Source organism: Lacerta agilis, chromosome 2 (assembly GCF_009819535.1).
Source record: "Lacerta agilis isolate rLacAgi1 chromosome 2, rLacAgi1.pri, whole genome shotgun sequence".
Classification (NCBI taxonomy): domain Eukaryota; kingdom Metazoa; phylum Chordata; class Lepidosauria; order Squamata; family Lacertidae; genus Lacerta; species Lacerta agilis.
This window is the reverse complement of record NC_046313.1, coordinates 64,185,822-64,213,325: the sequence shown is the minus strand read 5'-3', so window position 1 is coordinate 64,213,325 and position 27,504 is coordinate 64,185,822. Positions and strand designations below refer to the sequence as shown.

At 42.5% G+C, this 27,504-nt stretch overlaps 1 protein-coding gene across 3 annotated transcripts; it reads left to right on the top strand.

Annotated features, from left to right (window-relative positions):
* Positions 1–27,494, top strand: LOC117041515 (serine protease inhibitor Kazal-type 5-like). 3 transcript variants are annotated; one of them, XM_033140391.1, is made up of 19 exons: positions 2–149; positions 3,752–3,777; positions 5,304–5,434; positions 5,530–5,610; positions 6,806–6,860; positions 10,208–10,338; positions 10,427–10,487; positions 12,169–12,305; positions 13,211–13,343; positions 18,514–18,614; positions 19,601–19,688; positions 20,832–20,861; positions 21,053–21,082; positions 22,604–22,731; positions 23,549–23,609; positions 24,085–24,206; positions 24,747–24,795; positions 25,089–25,140; positions 27,195–27,494. In XM_033140391.1, the coding sequence occupies exons 1-18, from the start codon at positions 98–100 to the stop codon at positions 25,092–25,094; spliced, it is 1,422 nt and encodes a 473-aa protein (XP_032996282.1). In that variant the 5' UTR covers positions 2–97; the 3' UTR covers positions 25,095–25,140; positions 27,195–27,494. The 3 variants fall into 3 exon arrangements, with proteins under 3 accessions (XP_032996281.1, XP_032996282.1, XP_032996283.1); XM_033140390.1 differs by lacking the exon at positions 25,089–25,140 and having other exon boundaries at positions 1–149; XM_033140392.1 differs by lacking the exons at positions 5,530–5,610; positions 25,089–25,140.
* The last annotated feature ends 10 nt before the right edge of the window (positions 27,495–27,504 follow it).

The window sequence follows — 27,504 nt, the reverse complement described above, 5'->3', positions numbered from 1 at the left end:
CCTATATGAACATATGCAATCAGAGCTTCATCTGTGTGGCTTCTTGTGAGCAATGAGCTAAGAGAATCAAAACACGTTTACCACCATTATCCTTACCATGAAGGTAGCAGGGGTCTTTGTGGCCCTGGCAGTTTTCAGCCACTTTGAAGGTAAGCTACATTGTTATAACCAATGTCTGTGGCAGGGGGTGTCATCTTTGCCTAAGGAATGGGCACCACGTAGTCCTTTAAAAATAATGATAACTAAGACATTACCTAACAAGAGAAGTAGCTTATTTGAAGAGAAAACTGAGGAAAGCCAAGGACTAGGAAATACTAAGTACTCTTATTTCATTCAAGATAATATCAATGTTTAAAAGATGATTTATGGAACTGGTGGTGGGCATACCTTTGTTGTTGTCAAATACCTTGAAGGTTTGCAAGTGAAGAAGGTAGAGAGCTTCCTTGTTTTGGTGAAAGCAATATCTATTTTCATCTATTTTGCCTTTTGGGTGGACAATTCAAATGGACTGTCTGATGAAATGGCATTCTTCTGTCAAAACGTGGTTGAGTGTTTGTATCCATGCATAGGGCAGACTTGGAATTCTTCAACTCATTCAACAGAGATGACATTAAACAGGAATGAAGATAAAGATAGGGTGATTTTGCAGAGAGAGAGCACGCAAATATGGACCAACCAATCAGGGTTCAGAATGGCTGTTATTTTAGGTATATATAAATATAATTCTGGATTCATTGTCATAAAATCTAGAGAATCCTGTCATCTGCAAGTAGTTGAACTTAATGTGTCTGTAATTTTTTTCCTTGCTCTTTGAGTTGTTTATCCCAATGCCTATCAGTGCCTCTTGGGCAAGTTATTATCAGCTGGTTGATTTGCCAAAGGAATTGCAGAAGCAGTGGCTATAAGTGGCAGGATGTAACAACTGGACTGGTCGGGTAGATTGATAGTGATCCAGTCTGAAGGACCTGTCACCTCCAGTGACATGCAGATTGGACATTCTGTGCTAGTTTTCAGTACATCTTGATTTGCTTTCAGTTCTCATTGGCATCAGGGGGTGTCTGTTGTTTGTGGCCTGTGGAGTCTCCTTATCTAGCAGACTTGTGGTGTGGAGGGGTGGGGGCAGCAATTTTTTCTGTGCAACCATTGCAATCTTAACCGCTACAGCTTCCCAGGTGGTCCCAAAATTGTGGTAAGTGGCAAGATGTGCCCATCACAAAGTGACTTCAGAAGGAAGATGACTTGACATAATCAACTGAACCAGCATAGGTCACCTCTGATCCACAGACCAAAGTGGAAACAAGTAGTGGCACCAAAGATTGTTTACTGAGGTGGGGTGTTAAAGAGAGATGGTAATCTTCAGGTCTGTGGTTTAGTTAGGGCAGGGATGAGGAACCTCTAGCCCTCCAGATGTGGGTAGACTTCAACTCTCACCATCCCTTATTATTAGCCACACTGGCAGGAAGGCCACAAGTTCCCCACCCCTCATATAGAGAGCTCCCCCAATAATTGACTGCTTTGTATTGACTTGTTGTTGTTGGTATCTGTCTGTCTTGAAAGACAATGGAGTGCACCTTTGGGGCTGAAGTCAACTGCTTCATTAGCAGCACCGAAGTGAACATACAGGGTGCAAACCTGGGCAGTGTGTATAGAGGTCCTGGGCTGCCCAGATGACAAGTCCCCCCTTTTGGTCTCGCTGATGTGGTTGAAAGGAAAGCAGAGCAATATGTTTGGCACCAGCTGCAGGAATTGCCAGAAGGAGGCGTACAACTGTCTTATGGACTCTGCTTTGGATTTGTGTAGGGTTTATGCCTTAGCCTTTTCTTCTCCTGAAGATATCCCACAAGGCAACAGAGGTTTAGGATCAGAGTTTTCTTCTCCTAGATAGACTACTTTCCCAGGTTGACAAGCCCCATCTGCCCCTCACTTCCCTCTACATCACATGCAGAAACCACCTTCTTGACCATTGGACACACTATTGGTCTTGTCCACTCAATCCACGGGAGTCTGTCTTTTCATGCAGGGGAAGACTCTAATTCACTTATGGTTTGAGACTCAGCAGCTACCCTCACCTGGTTTAGCCAGCCAGTCAAAGCCGTTCCTGGGGTGTGGCTTCTGTCACATGCTGACAGCTTCTAGGAACCACAGTTGAGAGCTAAGTGCAGGGTGGGGACCAAGGGAGGACTAACTATCCCAGAAGGAGCATGTCCCCCATCAGATGCAATACCCCTCCCCAAACACCCCACATATTGACTAGGCTGATTTATATGAAATACTAGAATAATACAGTATAAGTTCCATTAAAAAGAAATGTAAAAGGAGAGAAAGGAAGAAAAAGAAACAAAAAAGAGGCTGTATGACATGCTGTTCTAAATATCTAAATCAGTTTAGTTAAGGACAGGTATTTCAGGCTTGGATTTGGGTTGTAAGGTGTTCCTGACAAATGTTACATTAACTAATCCTTGCTAAGAACTTCCTATAGCCCAGTCACAACATTCTGGAAACCACACAGAAATATCTGGGTGGTATGAATCAAGGAATTTGCAGTTAGTAGTATTATATAATTAGTTTAGTTGGCAAGCAGCCCGATGTACAATCTCATTAAATAAAAGCGCTTACATTTAACACAGCTCCCATTAAAAGCCATGCTCAGGACTGTGTTTCCATAGGTGCACCATCATCATCACTTGCAGAGAGAGGAGAGATCTATATGATCATGTTGTGCACAAAGTGTCACTACAAGCGGCGACAAGTACCGGTAACTCAGGCAAGCATGGGCCTCAAAATTATAGAAAGCAGGACTGGAAGCCCAAGCCCAAGCCATGTTTCTTAAGAAATAAGTCCCTCTGGTTTCAGTAAGGTTTATTTCTAATGCTTAGGATTACAGGGTAATTCAGTGTAAATAATTTTCACATTAACCCAGCAAGTGTGTTCTGTGCAAGCAGCTGGCCTGAGTTTGCATTATAAGGCTCATCTGACCCCCCCCCCCCTTTGAAGTCCACTGGTACATCTGGTGGGGATGGCTATGCAGATCTCTATCAAGGACCACTAACCATATGCAAGAAAGCAGAAGGCTATATGGATCAGGGAAATTCAGATTAACTGAAACCATCTCCTTTTTAAAAAGTAATTTTTATTAAAGATTTTCTTGGTTTACAAAAGTACATGCATTTGAAACGCTGGAACGAAGAAAACCACCAAACCATTAATTCTAGCATACGGCACCTCAATGATTGGTATTATTAATTGTATTATAATTTGGCATTGTTATAAAGAGGCTATTATTGGATTGTTGTAACTGAAAACTAATAAAAATTACTATCAAAAGTATGTGCATTGTCTCTTGTTCAGGTTGTAAAGTATTTTCTATAGATCAGTTACATTTGTTGTGAGATGTTAGTGTTGAGTAGAGTATAAGGTTGGGGAAAGAGAGTGGGGGAGAGGAGGGGTGGTGTGGTGAAATTTATATTCTTTTTTATAGTGCACGTGTGGGGTTTTGTGTCAGCATCAACTGGGTAGGTTCTCTTTCTATTCGCTTGTTACATTTCTTTTGTAGTGAGAGGGATTGGGGGCAAGGTGTAGTTGGTTGTCTGTGGTTGTCTTCTGTAGTGGGGTTTGCTTGCATTTGTGAGGGTGGAGGGTTTGTTGGGTCACGTAACTGTAACCACCTCTTTGATTGAGCAGTCGTCTTTTTAAAACTTGAATTTGTACAATAACAATGCAAGAATTTACAATCTGTGTATTTTTGTTGCAGATGTTGCCAGTCAAATGAGATACCAGGTTAGTTCAGACTTTTCTCTTATTTTTCCTAAACCAGGCTGTGTACACAACATACATTTAAAACACCCCACCAAGAATTCTGGGAACTGTAGTTTGTTAAAGGTGCTGAGAATTCACTTGCATTTGGTAATGAATTTTCACACGTCATTTGTGAAATGAATAACATTGCTGGAGTTTAACTGTTGCAGTTCAGCCAACATCTCTGTTGCCCAATTTTCCAAAAGGCCTGCAGCCTAGGACAGGATTCCCCCCCCCCAAAAAAAAAGAAGGCAAAAATGCACCTGGAAACTACATAATAGCCTGGTTAACACTGCCTCCTGGCAACCCATCTTCCCCATTGCCCAGTCATTTGATCATGCTTTCTCATCAACAGAGATCCTTCTGGGATTCTCTGCATTAAGCAATCCTGGTGGATTCTTAGTGCTACTCCCCAGTCTCTGCCCAATATTAGTAGGTTGGAGGGGGAATCAATGCTCTATGGGGCCTCCCTGCTCTAACCAACATGGAATAGTGGTAGAAATATTCAACATGGTGGCACATGGTTTTTTAAGGAGCATATGGCTTAGTAGAAGGGCATACGCTTTGCATGCAGAAGGTCCCAGGTTCCTTCCTGGCATATTCAGGTATGGTTGAGAAAGACTGAAACCCTGGAGAGCTGTTGCCAGTCATTGTAAACAACGAGCAGCAGTAGACAGTGTGGTGGGGCTATGCCATCCACTTGATCTCTATTCAGCTGAGTTGCAGCAGCAAACTGTGAAGGGAAGAATGTGGTGGTGGTGAAGTCAGTGTGGTGTAAATGCACTGACATAGCACCAGATTGCTCCTGTTGGTGTGCTTGCAGTGCACCAGCCCCACCACTGCTACACCCCACTGCTCGCTGTCTCCCCACTCCACCACAACCTTGACTGCTGGTGAAGGATAACCAGTGTGATGCCCTCCATCTCCAATGATCTTTGACCATTGGCCATGTGGGCTGGGAATGAAGGGAGTTGGAGTCTAACCACATTTGGAGGGTATCACTTTGGCTAGTTCTGGTGTAAACAGTACTGAGCTAGGTGGACCAATGGTCCAGCTTGATCTAATGTAGCTTCTAGTCTTACACTAGCATTAAACACAAGGCTTACAGAATCCCTGTCTCAGCTACCTATGACCATCATATTGAAATGCCCAGGTAGAGGGCTCCATCTCTCTGCAAGTTCACCTTCACCCATTTTAATGGGGTTGCAGAGCTGAACCTCTTGGTGGATTGTGTCCAGAGTTTGACTATCATCTGAGCTCCATTTTTGTTATCACTCCCCTCCAGAAATGTCGAAATTTGAGTGGGATTTTCCATTCGAATGAAATAAACATTGAAACTCAGTGACAGAACAAGCGAAAGCGAAAACTAGAAGAGGGTTGCATTCCCACCTTCATATTACTCACTTCCATTCCATATAAACAGGATTATACTGGAGAACTGAAGCAATTTAAGGATTGCAGAAGCAGAAGGCAAGCAGGCCTCATTAAACGTTCCTTTATCCCTTTAGGAGGGCATGTGCCGTGAATTCCAACCATTTTTAGAGGATGGGAATTTATACTGCAACAGAGACATAGACCCTGTTTTCGGTCCTGATGGCAGGAGACATATGAACAAGTGTGTCATGTGCCGGGAAGTCTTGTGAGTATTAGAAACAACCACTCGTTTCAGAGATGCTAATGCCATGATAAGAGCTATTATATTGGCTGTTTCCCCTATGTCTTCTCCTCCTGCAGACAATTTCCTAGTTCCATCTCTATGGCAGAAACCCCTTGGCTGAGGCAAACACTGCAACTTATAACCCCCAGAACAGAGAGGTCAGTTTTGTGCCCTGCTGTTCCCCTAAACCATCAAGATCAACACCAAAAGTGGATCCAAAAATCAAGGCCATCAAGGCAGCAGTTAAGATCTAGCACAAATTAGAAATCACACAGGGCTTTCAATGCATGCAAGATTCCTTCCATGAAGGAGAAGCTATTCAGATTTAGTGAGCAGGAGTCTGCATCAATATTAAGATGAGACCTGTGCTCATTCCCTAAGATTCATTTCAGATTTGGAAGGTGCTCGGGGATGAGTGGTTTAATCAGTCTCCATGAATATGATTCTCAGCAATACAAATGGGCTCTGAAAGATCCTTTTCATATCAGTGGTTTGTGTAAATGGCCATCTAAGCAATAATTCAGAGAAAGCTGGCAACACTTCAGTCCCATCAAGCTGTATCCAATGCTCCCCGTGTATAAGTAGAGCAGACTTCATCTTGTGCAATGGGACTTCCTCGCCTCCTGTGCACCCACAAAATCTGCTTGGGGTGGACTGAGAAATACTCTGGGGCAGAATTTGGAAGTGCATGGGGGAACTGCAGACAGAAGGAGAGGAAAATCAAGTCCTGGTATGTGAGAGGAAATCCACTGGTGCAACAATGGTTTCTATCCATTGAAATGAGTAAAACAAATTACCGTAGTTACATGAGTAAGTCTGATTGATTTTAATGGGATTTCTATGAATTGGGGCTATAAATTATTGAAGGCACTTGTTATCAGATCCTGTTTAAATACAATAGAGAAAAGTCAATAGTTTCTCTATTGTTTAAATAAAATAGAGAAAAGTCCAGCAGCACCTTAGAAACCAACTAAGTTTGTTCTTGGTATAAGTTTCCGTGTGCATGCACACAAAAGTTATACCAACAACAAACTTAGTTGGTCTCTAAGGTGCTACTGGACATTTTTTTTTTACTTCGTCAGACCAACAGGGCTACCTACCTGAATCTAGAGAAAAGTCCTTAGATATAGAGATTCTAAGCAAATAACATTCCTTACCTACTTTAAGTCTTGATTTCTTCTGTTCTCTTTTATGTGAGCAGTTCTCTTGCATTCCAAGAAAAGAACCTCTTGTGTGAAAAAAGATTGCGGAATTTGTATTGAACTTTATATCACCCTACACTAAAGTGTTGCGCCATTTACATTTTCCATTCATAATCTCTTCTCTGTTTTTGTTTATTATCTTCATTAATAGGAGAAGGAGAGCTATTGCTGGTAAGGATTGGCCCAAAAATCCTTCTTCAGCAAAGGTGAGGAGAAATTTTAAAGCTATCCAATGGCATCTAATAGCGTTCCATTAGTGTTACAAGGAGGAAAACAATTTTGGATTACGGTATTTCAGGAGTTTGAAGGAGATGGAGAATAACTGAAAATTACTCCTCTTCTTATGTGGCTTTACCAACACCTGAGCAACATTGTTGGCTACAACCTGCAATTCTTGCTAACAGTGCGATCCTGTGCAAACTTCCAAGTCCCATTGAGGCTAATGGATCATATTTTCATGCTCAGGCACAGCAAGCCCGCCGCCTGGTGTCTCACACCATGTATAAAGATACACAGAGCTACATTCATATATCCAAATAAGAAAAAAAGGCCACAACTTTATTTATTACAGGTGTAGGTGATTTGTCTCAGGCTCTGGGTGATTTCCCACTTGGTCAGCCTGTCTGCTTCCTGCTTCCTAGGGCATCTATTCCAGGAAAAGATTGCCCTATGGTTTCCATCAAAAAGAAGCAGCCCGTGGAAATTGCCTTGGGGAGTGCTATGGTCCTCAGCCCCCATCTGGATTTATGGACAGAAACACCTCCCCTAGGATCCCTTTAATGGGATACCCCAATTCCTGGAAAGGGAAGTTAAAGCAATACACTCCCCTTACGAGTAATTACTATGAATCTGACCTAATGCCTTAACCCCTCAAGTGGTGATGATTGCTGTGAGGGTGGCAAAAACCGCAAGAACAGCCAATTTTTCTAGAGATAAAATTTCTTCCTGGCCCCCAAAAATACAGCAACCAAAAAATTACATAGCAAAGTCATTAACAAAGGAATAAACAAGAGGAAAAAAATAAAAACAGAAATGAGGGTGGGAGACCAAAAGGGTGACTGTAGTGCCAAGGGAGAAGGCACGCCCCTTTTTATCCTGAAGGAGAGGACCCAAGTGGAAACCAGCACAAAGTTTCCACCTGACTCTGCTGCCACCTCCTAAAGTCTATCCGCGATTGGCCGGTTATTGTGAGTGGGTAAAAATGGATTTCCCCATGGCAAAAAGGGGGAGACTGTATTCTGTCAATCTGGGGGTCTTAGGTGGCCCAGCACTGGCAGCGAGCTGTATGGGGATACAAATAACACCCACCAACAAGGTGAGAGGAATTTCTGAGTAGACATGTGCAGGATTGCATGTGAGGCATGAAAAATGGTATAGCTGAAATACGGTGATATTGTGTGTTTAAGCCCTGCATTTGACCCAGTGGCTCAGCAGTTGGTTTTTGCTTTTGTGCTGGAGGATATCAGTCTTCATTGTCACTTGGATTGTAGCCCAATCTTATTTTACTAAATTAGATTAGAGTTACAATGTTGATACTATATGTAATTATAGTGAAAACACTTCTGGAACAGAAATTGCACAAGTGGAGACCTGCTACATTTCATGGAAATTCGGGGTGGTGTCCTCCTCCACAGCATATTGCTGGTTCACTAGAAATATGATTCAGGAAGAGCTGATTTTCATCATACACCCTCTGGCTGCTTCTTATATGTACAAATATGCTTCATTACAACAGTAGCAGTTTCCATTCTCCTTCTGTTTTATCCTCACAACAACCTGGTAGGTTGACCTAAGAGATTGTGATGGGTCGAAATCATCCAGTAAAGTTAATCACTCACCAGGAATTTCAACCCAAGCATCCCTGGTCCTAGCTTAACCAAAGGGTGAGGAACCTAGGGATGGGGCCCTCCAGAAGTTGCTGGACTACAACTCCCATGATCATTTAGCCATGATGGCTAGGACTGGTGGGAAATTGAGTCCAACAATATCTAGAAGGTCACAGGCTCACCAGCCCTGCTCTAACCATTGTACCACTCTGATTCTCCAAACCTGCTCCTGCCTGTGAGTATTAATAGTAATTCTAGTTTCCGGTTTGGCTCCGGAAGGGCAGATAGAACCGATAGAACATTGCCCGCCCCCCCCCCAAAAAAAAACACGTTAAAAGAAGTAATGCTCATTACTTATCTAAAGAAGGTCTTCATGAGACCATTGAGTCCAGGGTCTAAAATTATCCAAGTTCACCCACTGTAGGGTCTCATTGAAAACCACAATTGAACCGTTACTAGTAGGCTACTATGTGTTTTGGTTTCTGACAGGCCCAAGTTAGTGTGCCATGATGAGTTTGTATCTTTTCCTTCTTGTGTTTCCGAGACTGAAATAGTAAACTCTCCAGGGCGGGTCCTGGGCTGCCTTCCCTGTTTGGAACATTCCAAGCACGTTGTTGGCACTCAATTACTGTTTAATGGGGTAATAACACCTAAGAGCGCTCCAGCTAGGGCAAGGTGTGGGACCAGGCATAAGCAAGCCTTAATTGCACCTTGTTTATCTTGGCCAATCCATTTCTTGCACACCTCTTTCTATAGGCAGCAAATCTTTTCATTGACAGGCTTTTCATTCCTAAATGATATCTTTGTTTCTTGCTCAAATTGCTTGGCTTAATTCAAAATCATAATGCTAGATTGTGTGTGTGACTTACACTTGTGCAGGTTAGACTTTGTAAGGTTGTGTCTAGCATTCCAGCTGAGAGGGAAGTGTTCAGAGAGAGAAACTGCTGGGAGAAAGGGTGGGAGAAGGGTAAAGCACAAACTCTGCTGCTTTTCCCATTGAGTTTGTTCCCACCCATGAGCAGAGGAATAGACGAACACAAGCTGGCAACACGGCAAGCAGTTCTGTTGTTAGTGTGTCTACTAGGTTTTTGTGTCTAACATATTTTTAAGATCTTGCTTAATATAAAGTCCAAAATAGACACCACACATCTACAAAGAAAACAGAATCTCAAGTGCTAGACATAATGTATTGGCTATTAAGCACATTTGCTGTATTGATTTATTTACATGGGAAAGAATTCTGGGTGGGCAATTCCCCACTGAAACCAATGCTACCATTTGGTTGGTTTTATGGCACCTTTAAAGACTAACACGTTTATGACAAACACAAGCTTTCATGGACTGTAGTCCACTTCATCAGATGCATATGATAAAAGAATGTAGTCTGCAAAAAGCTCTTATCACAAATTTGTTAGTCTTTAAGGTGCTACAAAACTGCTGTATTTGCTGCAACAGATGAACACAGCTACACCCCTGGAAACTTGCTGGTTTGTGCTCATTCTCTTAATTACTTCCAGTGAAGATTACTTCCAGTGCGCTTCATTCCTTATAAAAGACTTATTCCATTGGGTTTGGTTCAGTCAAAAGTGATTGAACATTCTGCTGATCACATGATTTTTAAAAGGGACCTTAAATGCTAGATATGGGCACCCTGTAGATGACTCATGATGAACTTTATCTTCAGTGAGACTTCAAGGAGGAAAATTGATCTTCTTCTTCCACTGTAGGATGACGACTGCAGTGAATATTGGCCTTATTTCAGAGATGGGTCATTTTCCTGTACCAGAGAGAATAATCCAGTTCGCGATGCTTCTGGCAAGCAGCATAGCAATAAATGCATGATGTGTCTACAGAAGTTGTGAGTATGCCATAATATATTTGCTTTTTAATTAAATTGGGCCTCTCTGTCTGCAACAAAGTAAAACTTTATCCATTGTTTCTTGCAGCAAAAATGGAGGTACAATGAATTCTGTTGGAAAGGACCAGCCACAAAATGGAAAAAATGAGGTGAAACAAAGCTTTATCCAAACTTTTATCTGACCATTTACATTCTGCATTTCTTGCCCATGGTGATTAAGAATTAGAAGAATCAGTTTCACTCCAAACAGGTTCCAACTCTGTTGATCCAAGGTTTTGTTGCATCCTGCACATACACGCACAGTTTAGCCTCTTGTTCCGTACGCAAAAAGTCATGTGTGTGGTAGAGTACCGCATCATGCACAGAATATTGACCTGCATTATCTTATATTGACCTGCATTATCTCTGCCCAAATCATAGAAACTACATTTGCCTGTAGTGCCGTTTTTTAAAATTGTGTTCAGCATTTCAGTCATTGGATTAGCTTTTAATGATTTCATTAAAAAGCTTGAAAGCAGTAGACTTCAAGGTTATATTTCAGGCCTAGCCAAATCCATATCTACATTAATTGATAATGTTCATCCCTGGATAACAGATTTAGTCCATAAAGAGGTTATCTTAATATGCATAATGTTTAAATTACTGTATCACATTTGAGGACAATGTCCATTTTAGAGATTATTTTTTATCTGTAAGCTGCCTCGAGTCAGGTATAAATGATGATGATCATGATGAAGTTTTATATTGACTATAATGGAATGTGAATTATGCCCATACTGTAATTAAGCATGTTGGGGAAAGTGAGAGAGAGAACTTTTCAGATCATCTGTGTCCAGATCAATTGCATACTTAGAATCTACATTCCAATGACTCATAAAGAAGAAATAGTTCAAGGAGACTTTAATGAAGGTCCTCTACCCATCTAATTGAACAAGCAAACAAAATAGTAAAGAACCTTCCAGATAAAAGTTGGTTATTGCAGAAACTTTTTTTTAAAAAAAACAACAACAACCCAAAACTTATACTTACCTTCCTTTCAACCTGAAAAGTTTGTGACATGCCTTGTTTTGAATCGACAAAGTCATTTCATCCTCATAGATGTATGTATGTATGTATGTATGTATGTATGTATGTATGTATGTTTCATTCACTCACTTTACCCTTGTTCCATCATGTGGACCCAGCTAGGAGAGGATATGGGTTGTCAGTGCACATGTTCACATCATTCTTTTGCCTTCATTAATGCTAAAGAGAATCTATATGAAAAGTTTCCCACTGGTGAGATGTCTAAGCAACACCAGTTCATGAAATAGTACTGAGGAATCAAGGGCAGGCCCTTTCTTGCCAGCATTCCAGCCACCTTTGTTGGCTTTATTCACTATTGATTGAAAGCATGTTGCAACTTTTTAAAAGTTTTCATCATGCTCCACAGCAGTTGATGCAGGGACCTGAGTATTCTCTGAATTGTTCTAGTGCAGTTGTCTGCCTGTGATCTGGTAAGGTGTTGACAGTATTTTAAGCACATTGTTGGGAAAAGTGGGGGAGATCACTTTTATCATCCAGATCAATTGCATGCTTTGAATATCCCTGCTAAAGAATGATAATTAGGCCGGCCATAGAGGGCAACACCCAACAAATGTTTCTAAGACAGAGGCACTCAGGATTCCTCTGACTAACACCTCAGCCAGACACAAGGTAATAGGTGACATGGTTCACCCTGTCACACCCTGACACCATCAGTGTCTGCGTGATGCATTCGCAGTGAATGACGATCCTCCAGAGTTTCCAAAAAATCAGACCAGCAAAGCAAATCATGTTCTTTCTCTGCAGAGGAATGATGGATGTGATGAATATCGATCAGAGATGGGACCCAGCGGAGAACTCACTTGCACCCGTGAGAATGCTCCGGTGCGGGATGCAACTGGCTACACATACAACAACAAGTGTATCATGTGCTCAGAGAAATTGTGAGTGCTCTAACTCAAAGATGAAATGATGTGCTGTCGTGAATAGCAAACTTTGGCATGTACCGGTACTCTCCAAAGTTTATGGGCAGTCATTGAACTCAACAAAGTGACCTAAAGGTTATCAGAAGAAATGCCTTGTGTTTAACGTATATAGTTTATGTAATGTTAGCTACTTAGGCCAGGGTTTTATCCCCAGGGCCACATTCCCCAGCGGGCAGCCTTCTGGGGGCCACATGCCAGTGGTGGGTGCAACAGCTGGTGTGACTGCCATGCAAAGTCAGATGTTTCCACATATAATGTTTTCCATTCAGGCAAGCAAGGGGCATTACAACAGTTTGAGGATGCCTTTCCAGCCAGCCAAAACCTCTTGAGGAGGATGCACATTTGAAGAATGTGTATTTGTCCTTCCTACCTTCACTAAATTTGCATTATTAAAAAATTGGCCAGCCAGCACAACCAGTGGTCAGGGATGATGAGCACCATAGTGCAGTAGCATATGGAGGGTGACAGGTCCCTCCACCCAGGATCTAGGGAGTACCAGGTTGGGATAGGGTGCTATATACCAGGTGTGGAGAAACTTTTGTCCTTCCAGGTGTTGCTGAAGTACAACTCCCATCATTCCTGACCATGCTGGCTGGGGCTGATGGGAGTTGTAGTTCAACAACATCTGGAAGGCTAAAGGTTCCACATTTCTGATATACTAAAACAAAGCAGCCTGCTCGCTTCTTTGTACATGGGTGTGGGTTTGTTCTCTCCTTATGTTTTCATTTTTGTTTGACTATCTTGGTTTTCTTTTCTTCTTTCATTCTTCTCCTGAATGTACAAGTTCTAGCAAGTGTTTGAACACAAGGACTCCAGTTTCCAATTCCTGTTACTCACGTTCTTCTACATTCCATGCCTCTTAGCAAAAAAGAAGTCCGAGAAGGCAGGATCGTTGGAGGAGGAAGAGGAGGAGGCGGCGGAGGCGGCGGCGGTGCTGTGGATACCTATGGGAACAGAATCGTTCAAGGGAATTTCAACCCAGGGAACAGCAATGAGGTGAGGAAAAATGTCAGGCAAGCTGCTACCTGACCACTACTTTCCTACTCAAGAAAAGGGATGCTTTATCCTGTATCTGATACTGTGCTGTAATGTTCATAGCCTAGAAAGCATGATTGGGTAGAGAGATCACATTCTCATAGCAAATCAGAAACATAAACGTAAAACATCCAGGCTGTGCTCGGTCCAAAGGCTTTAACAGCCTGGGATAACATAGTAGAAAGCAACATGCAAATCATTTCTGAACACAAGCCACAGCTCCTGTGTGGCGTGGGAGTTGCCTGATAGGATCAGAGCCAGGAAGATAGCAAATCCATGATTGCAACATGTCATGGAGATGGCTCAATCACAAAGAGGTCTCTGATGTTAAAGAAGAATGCCATGAGATGGAGAATGAAGGAAGCTCCAAATTTATAGTGTACGATCTAGGCTGAGTTCTGAGCATCCATCTAGTCCTGAGCATCCAGTCGGGCCTCAGAGTTAGCGCCGTGGTTTGAACAACTTGTTAGTGGTCTGAGGAGGATACTGCCTAAGCCCCCACTTCCCCTGAGTGCTGCCTTAGATCTAGCCCAGCTTTCAGTAATATTACTTACAAATCAAATAGCCAAACAAGTCAAAACTATACTTCCTTTAAGGAAAGCCATTATTAGAACAAAAAAAATGTCAACGGAGGTAAAAGCTAGAAACCTACAGAGATAACAACATAAGCAATGAAAACTTGCTTTCACACATGGCATGTTGGCATTTAGGTTCTAATGTGCCAAATATGAGGGCCCTAGTCCAGCTTTAGTCACAAAACTAGTGGCCTTTGTTGGGGATGTTCAGCAAGAAATGCTTCTGGACAATTTGGTAATGTATTAGCTGGGCTTCCCATTGTTGGGTCAGGCTGGTGGTCTTCACATTGTTTGTTTACTAATTAATTATACTTCCTTTACAAGAGGTGATGTAGTTTCATGAGACTCCCAGTGGTTTCCTAACCAGGCTCTGATCTGGCCCACATCCAATCATGAATGAGCCATTCCCATCCATGGGGTGGGGAGCTTATGCATGTTAAACGTATCCCTAATCATACCCATCAACAGTTCATATAGACCAACCAGAGATATGATTAGGGTGGCCATGCATCTTGCTTTAAAGAGGACAACTCTCTATTTGAAGTGCTAACAGAGGATAGCCCTCTATTTGAAGGAGTCCTCTGTTTGAAGGGCTGTCTGGTCCAAGCCTGGTTTAAGGATGAAGAACCCTAAGGGAGAGCAGCAGAGACCTTGAAGTTACCACCAACAGTTAGCAGCAGCTCACCTGTTCACAGCCTTCATCACTATGGTGAGATGTGTTTTCATTTGAATTTGCATTAGCCAGCCTGTCTAAATTTGCGTTCATACATATAAATCAGTACATGCTAATTTTATGCATATCTTTGTCATATTTTGGGGTGGTGCATAAGTGGCCACCCCAGAGAGGTGTCTTGAATTGTAAATAAACAGTTTTCATATTTTTAATATAAGGCTTTCATGATTTGACTAACATCAGCAACTGTTTAAGAATGAAAAGAAAAAAATGCAATCTCTCCTCATGGTTTTCAATGGGAAGACCATTCATTAACCTAGCTCTGCAGTAAAAAATAAAATAAAAATCTCCTTTGTTTCAGGATAAAACTTTCTATTTTGCAGCCAACAGGTTTTTCCGACATGTTAAGACTTGTAAGAAAATATTTTTGAATTCACTGAGGCTTACTTGTGAATAAACAAGGTTAGGCCTGTGTTGTGAAGCTTGAATGGTGGCCCAGAGATTATAGCTGTGAAGCCCTTCCACATGGTAGGGGAGCCAGTACTGTGTGCTACATTAGTCCTGTTCAGACATTCAAACTCCTGTGTAAAAAAACATGGAAGTGGGGCCACACTCCATAGGCCCACCTCTGACATTGCATGCACTGAGTAGGGACACATAATGCAGGTATCTGCAGAGGAGGGGAGGGCTTTGTGTATTCAGCTTTACATATAGAGACCCCCCCTTCTGCAGATGTTCATGCTGCATTCAGAGATGCCAGAGGGGTTACCCGGTGTGCATGATGTCAGTGGCAAGGTTTCTCAGCATGTTGCTGTACAAGGGACCTCAGAAGACTGACTGAACACTTTTTCTAGGCAGGGACTGATTAAGAAAACTGTTCGTCCATTGCATTAGGTGCATTACGTATCACTAGTCTCCACACTCTTTTCTTGTGCTAGCTGCTTTCAGTATGGGAGGATTGCCAACAGTTTCGGGGTGGGGTGGGGGTGCAATGCAGTGGCGTTGCTTGGAAGGGGCCACAGAGGCAAAATTCCTAGGGGCACGAAATGTCAGCACCCAGTGCTGCCTCAATACAATTGCACACTTCCGTCGCTGGGCTCCATTGAAAACAGCTTCTCCACGAAGTGACCTCTCCAGAGAATGGAATGACTCTTATCTCTGCAGCTGTGATCTTCCGGGTGACACAGATGCTGTTAGGCCAGTGGTTTTCAACCAGTGTCCCACGGCACCCTGAGGTGGCTTGAATGATGGTCAGGGATGCTGCAGGCAACACTGGCCTCTGTCCCTCTTTCCTCCCCTCCCTCCTGTGATGCTCTCTTGCAAAGGCTTGTGTGGCTGTTTGTTGCAGCATCCCTGGCTACAAGCTCCACAGGCAAATGATGCTTCTTGGGCTGGCCCGGGGGGGGGGGGGGCGTCCCAGATTCCTGTGGGGCAGTGTGAGGAGGCACCTCTCTTTGGGGCGGGGTGGGCAGCTCAGAGACCAGGGGTGACAACCCTGGCTGCCTAGAGGACTCCCAAGCAGAGGGGAGAGGAGAGGAGACTGAGGGAACACTCTACAAGGGAGTGAGTTCAAAAAGTGGCGACGGGCTGCTGGGTGTGTAGGCAAGGAGTGACATAACTGGGCTCCTGAGCCCCACAAGGGTGCCACAGCAAGAATGTAGTTGGTCAAGGGAGCCATGGACCCAAAAAGGTTGAAAACCTCTGTGTTAGGCAGTTGAATGTGCATGTGTACTCAATCCATTTCGCTGCCTCCCACTCCATGCTCCATGCTGCCCTGAGCTCTGGCAACCCACGCTATGCCACTGGTGCAGTGCTGAAATCTCTGATGATGTAGGTTCCAATCAATGCAGTTCCAGCAAGGTGGTTTCAAATGCTGTGCCTCCTCTGGTCCAAAGAATCACGCACGGTGCCTCTTTCCGTCTTGAGCCAACTGGTTCTAGTTGGACAAAATCTGGTGGCTCAAAAACTTGACCCTCTTCCTGTTTTAAAGAATGCATCATTATTTTGTTACTCCCAAATTACAAGCCATTCAAGCATAGTGACCTCCCCCCCCCCTTTCAAAGCATCGTGTTGCATCTCATTCTGATTCTCACCTGTCACTCAGATGTAGGAATGTAAGAAGGCATCATTCCCTATTCTGCCCTGTATGGTCACATGCAGCATTGCTTCTGTCTCGCTGCAGTTTTGTCTGTCACCAAATACTACGGTATTTGTATCACTGCCCACTGTGGTAAAATTATGTAATTTACGTATATTACATGGTCATTGTGTAACTCCACACCCTTCATTTTGATATGAAGGAAACACAATGCAAATGGAGGTGAAACCTAATCATTTGTGCACTGAAAGCAACAACATCAGCGAATACTGATAGTATTTCCTGGGTGGATTTCTGTTCATATGCGGATGAGTAAATGAACACCAGCAATTTACACATCTCTTTTCATTTCCAACTGAATTTTCTAACATCTCTACTCAAAGGTCTGTCTCTTTCTCTGACGAGGGTTTGATCCTTTGCCTTCCACAAAGCACATTCCTGAGGACATTGGTTGTTCCAGACACTTCTCGTGGTTCCAGACACTTCTCGTGGTTCAGCATTGCTGCATCTTTCCTCAGATTTGTCTGCATCACCCAGGACAGGCAATAAGTGGACTTAACCTCTGCCTTAGGATTAATACTGTGTTTGATTGTTTTGCTCTCCGGTTCCCATCATTTTATTTGGTACTGTAACACTTATGGCAATTTCTGTTACTGAGCCTTTCTTTAAAATACTACCAGAAGTGCCAGCTGCGGCTCAACAAGAGTTTGTGAAAAGAGAAAAGACTGTGTAAAACCAAAATATGCACACATTCTGGCTATCCAGAATGGAGAGCCAGTGTGGTGTAGTGGTTAAGAGCGGTAGACTCGTTATCTGGGGAACCGGGTTCGCGTCCCCGCTCCTCCACATGCAGCTGCTGGGTGACCTTGGGCTAGTCACACTTCTCTGAGGTCTCTCAGCCTCACTCACCTCACAGAGTGTTTGTTGTGGGGGAGGAAGGGAAAGGAGAATGTTAGCCGCTTTGAGACTCCTTCGGGTAGTGAAAAGCAGGATATCAAATCCAAACTCTTCTTATCCCACGATAGTGATCACACTAGAAACAACTGTCATAAAGTTTATTCTCCACTGCCTCCACGCTGTGTATAGTTCATTATCAAAAAGTGAGGAGCATTCCAGCTCAATAGCGTTCTGTGACAAAGTGATCAGGCAGGCTTGACAGCTAGGCCTTGTGAGCTGCCTGTCAAGTTGGAGGACCCTCCTCTTTAATCAATTCTAGAAAGGGATTGGGGGGGGGGGAGAGAGAGAGAGAGAGAGAGAGAGAGAGAGAGAGAGAGAAAAGCACAGCTTCACCGGCAGTTGGGACTTGTCAGCTAGGAGAGAAGACAGCCTGAGAGAATGGAAGGTTGGGGGGGGGGAGGAGAGGAAGAGGGAGAAGCTAAGCTAGGAGATTCCTTCTAAACCTGTCCTTCTCACACTTGCAATGGATCTAACCCACTTAAATGATTCCAATGATGGGAATAAGGTAGTTAGAAATGGTAACACATTTCTTTCTATTGGACTTGAGTTTTAGTACACTATCTCAGCCTTTGTTTTCCATTAGAAAGTGTTGTGCCTGCATATTGCAGAAACTTTTTCTTGTGTCCTTCCTCATGACCTTTGACCCAGCCTATTTTGTTCTGATTTATATGAGTTTAAGGGTGCACGGATTTTGATGGGGAAAACCTCCAAGTTCACCACTCTCTTGATGGAAAAGAGTAGATCTCCTCCACACAAACCACGGTCTCTATTTTGTGGACAAGAAAAGAAGTCACCCTCTTATCAAACTTGCTTCTTCTCCATTGACAGAAAAACTGCAATCCATATGGAAAAAATGGTGTAAATAATCCTTGCCCTGCAGAATATAAGATTGCATCGGGGGATTACAGATCATATACCAATTGCGGAGGGTGAGTATACTTGACATGCAAAGATCTGCGTGACAGCAATTATGCTGCCAAAGTGGGAGTTTATCAATGCTTTGCCACAATGAGGTAGTTGGGTTGCAAATGTCTGACCAAATATTCAGTGACCCTGGGTATGACTTGCTGGTTTCTCTTAGGGACAATGGCTTTACTATCGGAAGTGTGGAATCACCAGTCCGTTGCTAATGCTCAGCTCTGCCTTTTCTTAGAAGAGATCCAGGGTTTTCAGTTCTAAATGAGTGTTTGAAGGCTGTGGTGGGGAAAATGAGGTTGAACAGGTGTAGACTGGATCCACAAAAGCGATACATATAGATGTGTTCTTCCTTTGCCGCCGAGTCAAGTCCGCAGACTTTATTGTGCTCTGCAACATTCATTGTGCTTAATGATGTATTCCATAGCTGTCAACTTTCCCTTTTTTGCGGGAAATTCCCTTATTCCAGCGCCGTTTCCCATTGCAAAAAAAGGGAAAGTTGACAGCTATGGCCGTTTCCCAATGCAAAAAAAAAGGAAGGTTGACAGCTCTGGGAGTAACAGCTTGTTGTTGTTCAGTCGTGTCCAATTCTTTGTGACCCCATGGACCAAAGCACGCCAGGCATGCCTATCTTTCACTGCCTCCCGTATAGCTATAGTAACAGCTATAGTCTGGTTATACTGTCAGAATGGATATTGCATAATAGAAATGGTATGGAAATGGTATAGAAAGAGTAAGTAAAATGATAAAGAGTAAAACATGTCAACAAAGCCTTCAAAAGAAATTGAGGCTTTTTAGTTCAGAAAAGGATAAAAGAAATTATTTTCCGTCTCTCAGAACAGTAGATCTTTCAGTTACATTGATCGGCTGTCAGTTCTACACAAACAAAAGGAAGCGCTTTGCTTCTTCCTGCGACACCTAGTAATTAAGTTGTTGGATTTGTTGCCACCGGATGTTGTGACGGCTACTGACACTTATATTTTTGTCACTTTTCTTCCAGGGCAGGACAGTCATCATACTACAATGAAAATTGTAGGAAAGGGCCCTTCCGCAATAGGCAGAAGAAAATTGCTGTTGGGGACAAGAAGGTAAAAAATCACCTCCTCATACAGTATTATTGGATACATTACTTACTAGATTTATATACCACATTTTCTCTGAGGAGCTCAAGGCAGTGTATATGGTTCTGCCCCTTCTCAATGTAGCTGCACAACAACCCCATGAAGAATCTTAGGATAAGAGATTTTGTTGTTGTTCAGTCGTTCAGTCGTGTCCGACTCTTCGTGACCCCATGGACCAGAGCGCGCCAGGCACGCCTATCCTTCACTGCCTCTCGCAGTTTGGCCAAACTCATGTTAGTAGCTTCGAGAACACTGTCCAACCATCTAATCCTCTGTCGTCCCCATAAGAGATTATGACTGGCCAAAGTCATCCAACGAGCTTCAAAGCTGAGGGGGGATTTGATCCCTGGCCTCCTTGGTCCTAGTCCAATCTTCTAACCACTACTACACAACAACAGAATAAATCCTTGTCACAAAGCAGTAGTGGCTATGTGGGCACTACAGTAGGGACAGAAGGATATGGTGTCCCATGCTTGTACTGCTGCTAAATAAAACTCATCTATGTGCCCAAGTACAAAATATGCTGTGAGGAGTGGTTCTGCATTTAATGCATTGCCCACAACCTGGCTGTGGTACTCCATGCTCTGGTAAATTCCACGTGGAGCTGACCTTGAAGATGGCTTGCTCACTTCAATTGGTCCAAAATGCAGTTGCCAGATTTTTGACTGCATTCCATTTAGAACTCATATAACTCCTGTTTTAAAACGGCAACAATGGTTACCAGTTCATTTCTAGGCCTGATTCAAGGTGCTCATGCTAATGTTTAAAGCTCTAAATGACTTTGGCCCCAAATATCCGAAATACTGCCTCCTTTCCATCACCCTTCTTAGGTGTAGGGGCTCTACACAAGCAAAGAGCTCCACTTACTTCAGAAATTTGGGGTGGTGGTGGTGGTCTGGGAGAGGGCATTCTCTGTACAGCCCATAAGTTGTGGAATCCCCTCCCCACAGAGGTGTTTCTCTCTTCTTCACTATATATTTTTCAGTAAATGTTGCAGATACACATCTAAACCCTTGTCTTTGAAAACTTATATTTTCAAATGTATATATATTAGAACCCACTAAAATTTGTTTAAAATTGTTTTTAATGCTGTACTTTATTTTTCTGCAGCCCACCCCAGGACCTTCAGGTGAAGGACAGGTAATAAAGATGAGGATGCTGTTGTTGTTGTTGTTGTTGTTGTTGATATGTGAACTTCAGTGTTTGTATATACAGTATTTGCATATTTATACAGCACACTTCTAATGTTTCAATTCATATATATATTAATATTAGAACCCACCAAAATTTGTTTTAAGTTGTCTTTAATGCTGTACTTTATTTTTCTGCAGCCTACCTCAGGACCTTCACGTGAAGGGCAGGTAATAAAGATAAGGATGTTGTTGTTGTTGAATTCTTTGTAGAAAGGCTACACATTAATGTATATTTCTCCGTGCATCATGCTAATATGCAAATAGCTATATGAGTTTCTTTCTTGTACAGTATATGTAGAAAGACAAAACTCAGGTTTTCTCTGCTTGTCTGCTCATAATTACTCACGTACCTTCGGGCCTGCACATATAAGCACACCTCCATGAATATCAGGAAAGTAATGTATGTTAATTTGTTGGAATGAGACATTGCCCTCTAGTGACTGGAAACAAACAAAACAGTTACATCAGCTACTGTTTAATAAATCCCTTGTTACAAGGAAGGGTTCCTGCGGCTGTTCCTAAATATATGGTTGTGTAAATGAAAAGAACAGATGGATGAGCCTTTCATGCGGTGTGCTCATATATGTTTATACTCACAGTGATCAACCCAGGTATTGTTTTTATTATTATGATGTAGCAGATCAACAGGAAGGGTGATCTCTTATAACAGAACTGATTCCCTCATGCTGACAAACTGACTCAGGAATGCACAGGCTGCTCTTGGATGAGGTGGCAGGTACATGGGTTGATTCTCCTGCCTTGTGCAGGGAACCTGTTAATAATAATAATAATAATAATAATAATAATAATAATAATAATAATAATAATACCCCACCCATCTGGCTGGGTTTCCCCAGCCATTCTGGGCAGCTCCCAACAGAATATTTAAAAACGATAAAACATCAAACATTAAAAATGTCCCTAAACAGGGTTGCCTTCAGATGTTCTAGAATGCCTTGCACATGTCCTTTTATTGAGCAGGTCTTAGCTAGCTGGCACTACACATCAGATCAGTTCCAGCTTTTTCTTTTCTTTTTTGCTGTTTGTACAGTGCAGGACTTACATTCAGTTTCCTTCTGTACAGTGGTGCCCCGCTAGATGAAAATAATTCATTCTACGAGTGTCTTCGTAGAGCGAATTTTTCGTCTAGCGAAGCGGCAATGGAGCACGGAGGTTTTCGCGCCCCCCCCCCAAAAAAAATCGTCTTGCGAGGCAGCCCCATTGACATTTTCGTCTTGCAGGGCAGCCTTCCGCTAGCGAATGCCTTTCGTCTAGCGAGTTTTTCATCTAGCGAGGCATTCGTCTAGCGGGGCACCACTGTATTGTTTGTCATACCCATCCCTTTGGTGTGATGGTGTGGAGGGATGATCCAAGCAAAGGCTATCAAAGAGGCCCAAAAAGCTATTGAGAAGAAATTTGGCCATGAAACACCTCACTATAAGAGCTGTGGGCCGATGGAACAAGTTGTTGTTGTTGTTGTTGTTGTTGTTGTTGTTGTTGTTGTTGTTACTCCGCCCATCTGACTAGGTTACCCCAGCCACTCTGAGCAGCTTCCAACATATATAAAGACATAATTAAACATTTAAAAGCCTCCCTATATGTATTCTGTCAGTCCTAAAACATTTATGATTAAGTAAGTTACCTTATATTACGTTATTTAATTTACTTATATCTGTTTTCTTCTTCCAGCTGGACTGTGATCAAATTCTAGCCGATATAAAGAAGGAAGGGACTTCGTGCAATGCTCTGTGGTCTCCTGTTTGTGGCACTGATGAGAAAACATATAGCAATAAATGTTTCCTGTGTTCCGCAATTGTGTGAGTATTAGCAGCTGCTTTGGGGACATTGCAAATGCACTCTGACTTCATTGTGGGATTGTAATTGTGTTTACTTCATAGCAAGCTACCCAGTGATTTTCCAGTGACATACACAGAGATCAACAAGATCCCAATTAAAGGAATGACAGCTAGTTCAGGATAATGGCAATGCTTATATGGATGCATCTTTGTCATCATTCATTGGAAACTCTAGCCATGTTTAATGATCACCTAGCCAAGAATTAAGATAGCATTTCATTCATAATGGGATGAGTGAATGAGGGTGTGTGTGAAAGAAAGAGAGAGAGTTCCTCATAATCCTAACACACCTTGAAAGACCTGTCTTCAAGAAACAGTGAGGCCAAACTGTGACAGCATGTATGAAGAGCGACTGCCTCGTGTTCTGCGTTAATTGATCAGGATCTCATCATAAAAAGCATATATATCAGTAATCAGGTTCCCAAAGGGTGTCCGAAGCTGTTGTGTATAGATTCTGTATAGGTTCACACAACCATTGTGAGGTGCATGTTGGTGGACATTTAAAAAGTCCATGCAGTCAGCCAGGCTGGGCCGTTGTTAAGGGTTCCATCTTCAACTCAAATATAACCTAAACCAACAGTGTATTGCCCTGCTTTGGAATGCCTTGGCTGAGCCATCATGTGATTCCTCTCCCTAATCATGACCATTTTTTACCTTATGTCTATATGTTGTCTTATATCTGTTCTGTACACAGTCTACCATAATTTGACCATAGGGTTTACTCACTTTAGGGGAGTGATAGGGGAGCACCATATAACATTTATTCTACTATTTCTAGGAAAGCTGAAGATACCCTTGCGCTAAAGAATGAAGGTGAATGTCAAGCTGGTCATGGGAAGGTGAGACTCTGAATAGTTTGAGGGTGGGGCTAGCATTAAATTATCTGTTGAGTCAAATGGAACTACTAAAGCAGGGATGTCCAACAGGTTGATCGCGATCTACTGGTCGATCACAGGGCATCCCTGGTCGAGCCAACAACTTTGGTCAATACAATGGGTAAATCACTGCCAGGTTTTTTTTTAGTGGGAGTAGATCGCTGTACCAAAGGAATGGTATCTGACTAAGTGATTCTCAGAGTAAGCCCATTGAAATCAATGGAGTTAAGTTAGTCAAGACTAACTGGGTCTGTTCTGAGTATGACTTTGTCTGATGCCACCTTAGGGTTCCAGATCTGCCAAATATCAGTTTATCATTGTCTCTTCCAAACTTTATCAAAATATAAGGTTAATCAGCTATGGTGACCAGGAGGTAATAACTGAGTATAGTTGTCTTCTCCAAGCATCCATTCTAGTATTTTTGCTGCCTTTTCATTAGGCTGACTGCAGTCAATACCCCCAAACGAGAGGGAAAGTCCTTTGCAAGAGGAGAAGCCAGGAGGTGTGTGGAACAGATGGCGAGACATACGGCAGTGAGTGCATGCTCTGTGACAGAATCCTGTGAGTAAACCAAGCCTACCTTGCCCATAATAATATTGAAAGGCATACAACTTTTTCATTAATTAAACTGAAGTGCATATTCCCACCAGGGGTTCTCATGCACTGAAGTGACCAGCAGCGAAGGATCCTTTTAACTCTGCACACACATTCATAGTGGTACCATTCCATTTTTACTTTCAACAGAATTGTGGGGATTACAATAAAGTGGGCTAACTTCATCAGAACTGTTGCATTTTCCAGGTGAAGGAAAATGTGTGGTGCTTCTTAAGGTATCCTGATTTGTAAAAGATGTTTCTGCGCAGTGCTTAAAAAGGAGCTGAGAGAACCATCAGCAACAGATATAATGGCAATGTTTGTACTGAGACAGAAAACAAACTCTTTCTCAGCCTTTGCAGCAGATTATATATATTCTGAATTCTTTTTAGCATCACATCTAATCTGTGAAATGTTCTGTGACCTTACTATGAAGGTCTTTCCACCAGCGAAGTTATTAGGGCTGTATGTGTGTTCACACCAATCTATTCTCTCTCCTTTTTTTAGGAAAACGAAATCTGAAATTGGTATAAAAAATATCGGACCCTGCCCTAAGGTTTGTTCTGCTCTTACTATATATAGATTGCAACTGGACACCAGAAAAGTTTGTAATAATAACTCTTCATCATCCCATTTATTGTAGCCATAAAACTGAAGGGGGGGAAAAGAAGTTAACAATTGTGTAAAATGTGAACTGGTCCTCTCAGCGCTCGGTCAGTTTCTGTCCTACCCCTTCTGCCCTTGTGTCAGGATTCTTGCTTTGACACACACACCCCAGTTGATGTCATTTTGATGCACATGGGCCTTCAGATGTGTAACACCACCCTCTCACTACAACTCTCTTCCCAGATATAAAGGTGTTCAGGTTGCCAGAAAGCTTTAGGAAGAAAGCGTGACAAAGGTAAGAAGAAGAAGCCAAGGTCACATGGCTGTAATGAGGGAGATGAGGGCTATTACAACAACCAAACACTGCAGAAAAAACCTGTAGCAATTTTATGGTGTCTTGCAGTCTAAGGAAGGAACCAGATGCACACCCAGTATATGCATGTTTCTAAACTCACAGTTGCTCAAATAATGGGAATTTAGAGTAAGGGATACAGGTGGTGCTGTGGTCTAAACCACTGAGCCTCTTGGGCTTGCTGATCAGGTCAGTGGTTTGAATCCCCACGATAGGGTGAGCTCCCATTGCTCAGTTCCAGCTCCTGTCAACCTAGCAGTTTGAAAGTATGTCAGTGCAAGTAGAAAAATAGGTACCGCTCTGGCTGGAAGGTAAATGGCGTTTCCGTGCACTGCTCTGGTTCACCAGAAGTGACTTAGTCATGCTGGCCACATGACCCGGAAGCTGTCTGCGGACAAATACCGGCTCCCTCAGCCAGTAAAGCGAGATGAGCACTGCAACCCCAGAGTCGTCCGCAACTGGACTTAACTGTCAGGGATCCTTTACCTTTACCTTTACCTATCGTAAGGGCATGCAGGCACAGGAGAGGAATGGGAATTATGAGGAGAACTTAAACTTGTTGCAGTGTGGTGGCGAAGAGACTGTCCAATCAGGAAGTTCTTGCCATGAACTCATTAGATGGCTTGGGCATGTGAAAATCTCTTGGCTTCGCTCCATTTCATCCATTAGTACTACCCAGCAAATGTGGCTCCTGTATTAGTGTCACCAGGAGAGAAGTGGCTTTGAAACTCCATGTTGTCCTAGCTCTGCCATAATACAGAACAAGAAATTCCACATTGGCTTTTTGTTATAGCTTGATCCAAAGCTATAAGCACCAAGTCTACAATCACTTGTCTCTTTACTTAGGAGTAAGCCTCAGTCAAACATCATTTCAGATGCTTCCAGGACCAAATTCACAGAGTCAGAGAACCCAAGAACTCTGTCCAACATACAAGAATTTAGGAACTTATGGAGGGGGCTCCTCTTTCCACATACAGTAATGATGACCACTTTGGAAATAATTGTGGCAGTGCCATGTACCTCCCAGAGAATATCCCTCTCTCTGCAGACAATATTAGAAATTTCTGTGCATTGATAACTGAAAATTTGCCATTTTATTGACTTTCAGATATCAAATTGATCCACCTCATCCAAGCCTTGTGTTTTTTGTATGTGTGTTTTTAGAGCCCCTAGGTTGTCATAGTATTAAATATGTGTTCCTATTGCCCCAGAGAATTTAGGAATGTGGCTTACTTTTATTTTTACAAATAATTTTTAATTATTTTCTTAAACAGAATTTCTCTGAGAACAATTGTGAACTGTCAATAGACTTTGCAGAAAAAAATTACTATGAGAAAATAATGCTGTGTAAAGTTCAAAGATCATTGGCATGTTTCAACCGGCAATGTTCAGCCTCTTGAAATTGTGAAACCTTTGCAAGCCAGTCTGCTCCACAGTGCAATCAACAGATAGCATAGATTTCATATCAAAGTGATTTACCCTGTGCTTTTTTCTGGGGGTATGCAGGGGTACCCCTAAACATTTTGTGAATCTTTGTACTTTTGTCCATTTACTGTATTTATTTTTCCCGATTTGAACTATAAAATGGTGATTTTCTTGAGTCAAAATGAGAGTATCCCTAAACATTTTTTTTAGGGGAAAAGGCACTGGATTTACCTAAGTACATATCTAGTATAGTTTAACTTTTTTTCCCTTCCAGTAGCACCTCAGAGACCAACTCAGTTTGTTATTGGTATGAGCTTTTGTGTGCATGCACACTTCTTCAGATACCAAGTGTGCATGCACATGAAAGCTCATACCAATAGCAAGCTTAGTTGGTCTCTAAGGTGCTACTGGAAGGGGAAAATTTTTATTTTGTTTCGACTACGGCAGACCAACATGGCTACCTACCTGTAACCAGTATAGTTTGTTATCCTAGTAGTAAACTTCATAAAGATTTATTTAGAGAGATTTTGTCCTCTCAGAACCTCAGACTAAATTCATTCTGTTTTCCCCAGAGCAAGTGATGGAAGAATTGGCATTCAGAATCAAGGAAACAGCTGCATTCCCAAGTGTTGCAAAGCCTGCCTTCATACTATATTCAAGGAGCTATCCCATGTCTATAGTACATGGGCAACAACTCTGAACTGCTCTGCATGGGGACAGGGTGACAGACCTTGATGACCCAGTCATCAGACAGACTCTTCCATTTGCTTCCTTATTGAGTTTCATTCTTCCCACTTCCATGGATGCTCCAGAACATTTTCTCACCTCCACCAATCTCACTGAGTTTCTTCAATAAAAAACCCAACTAAGAAGATCTCTGCC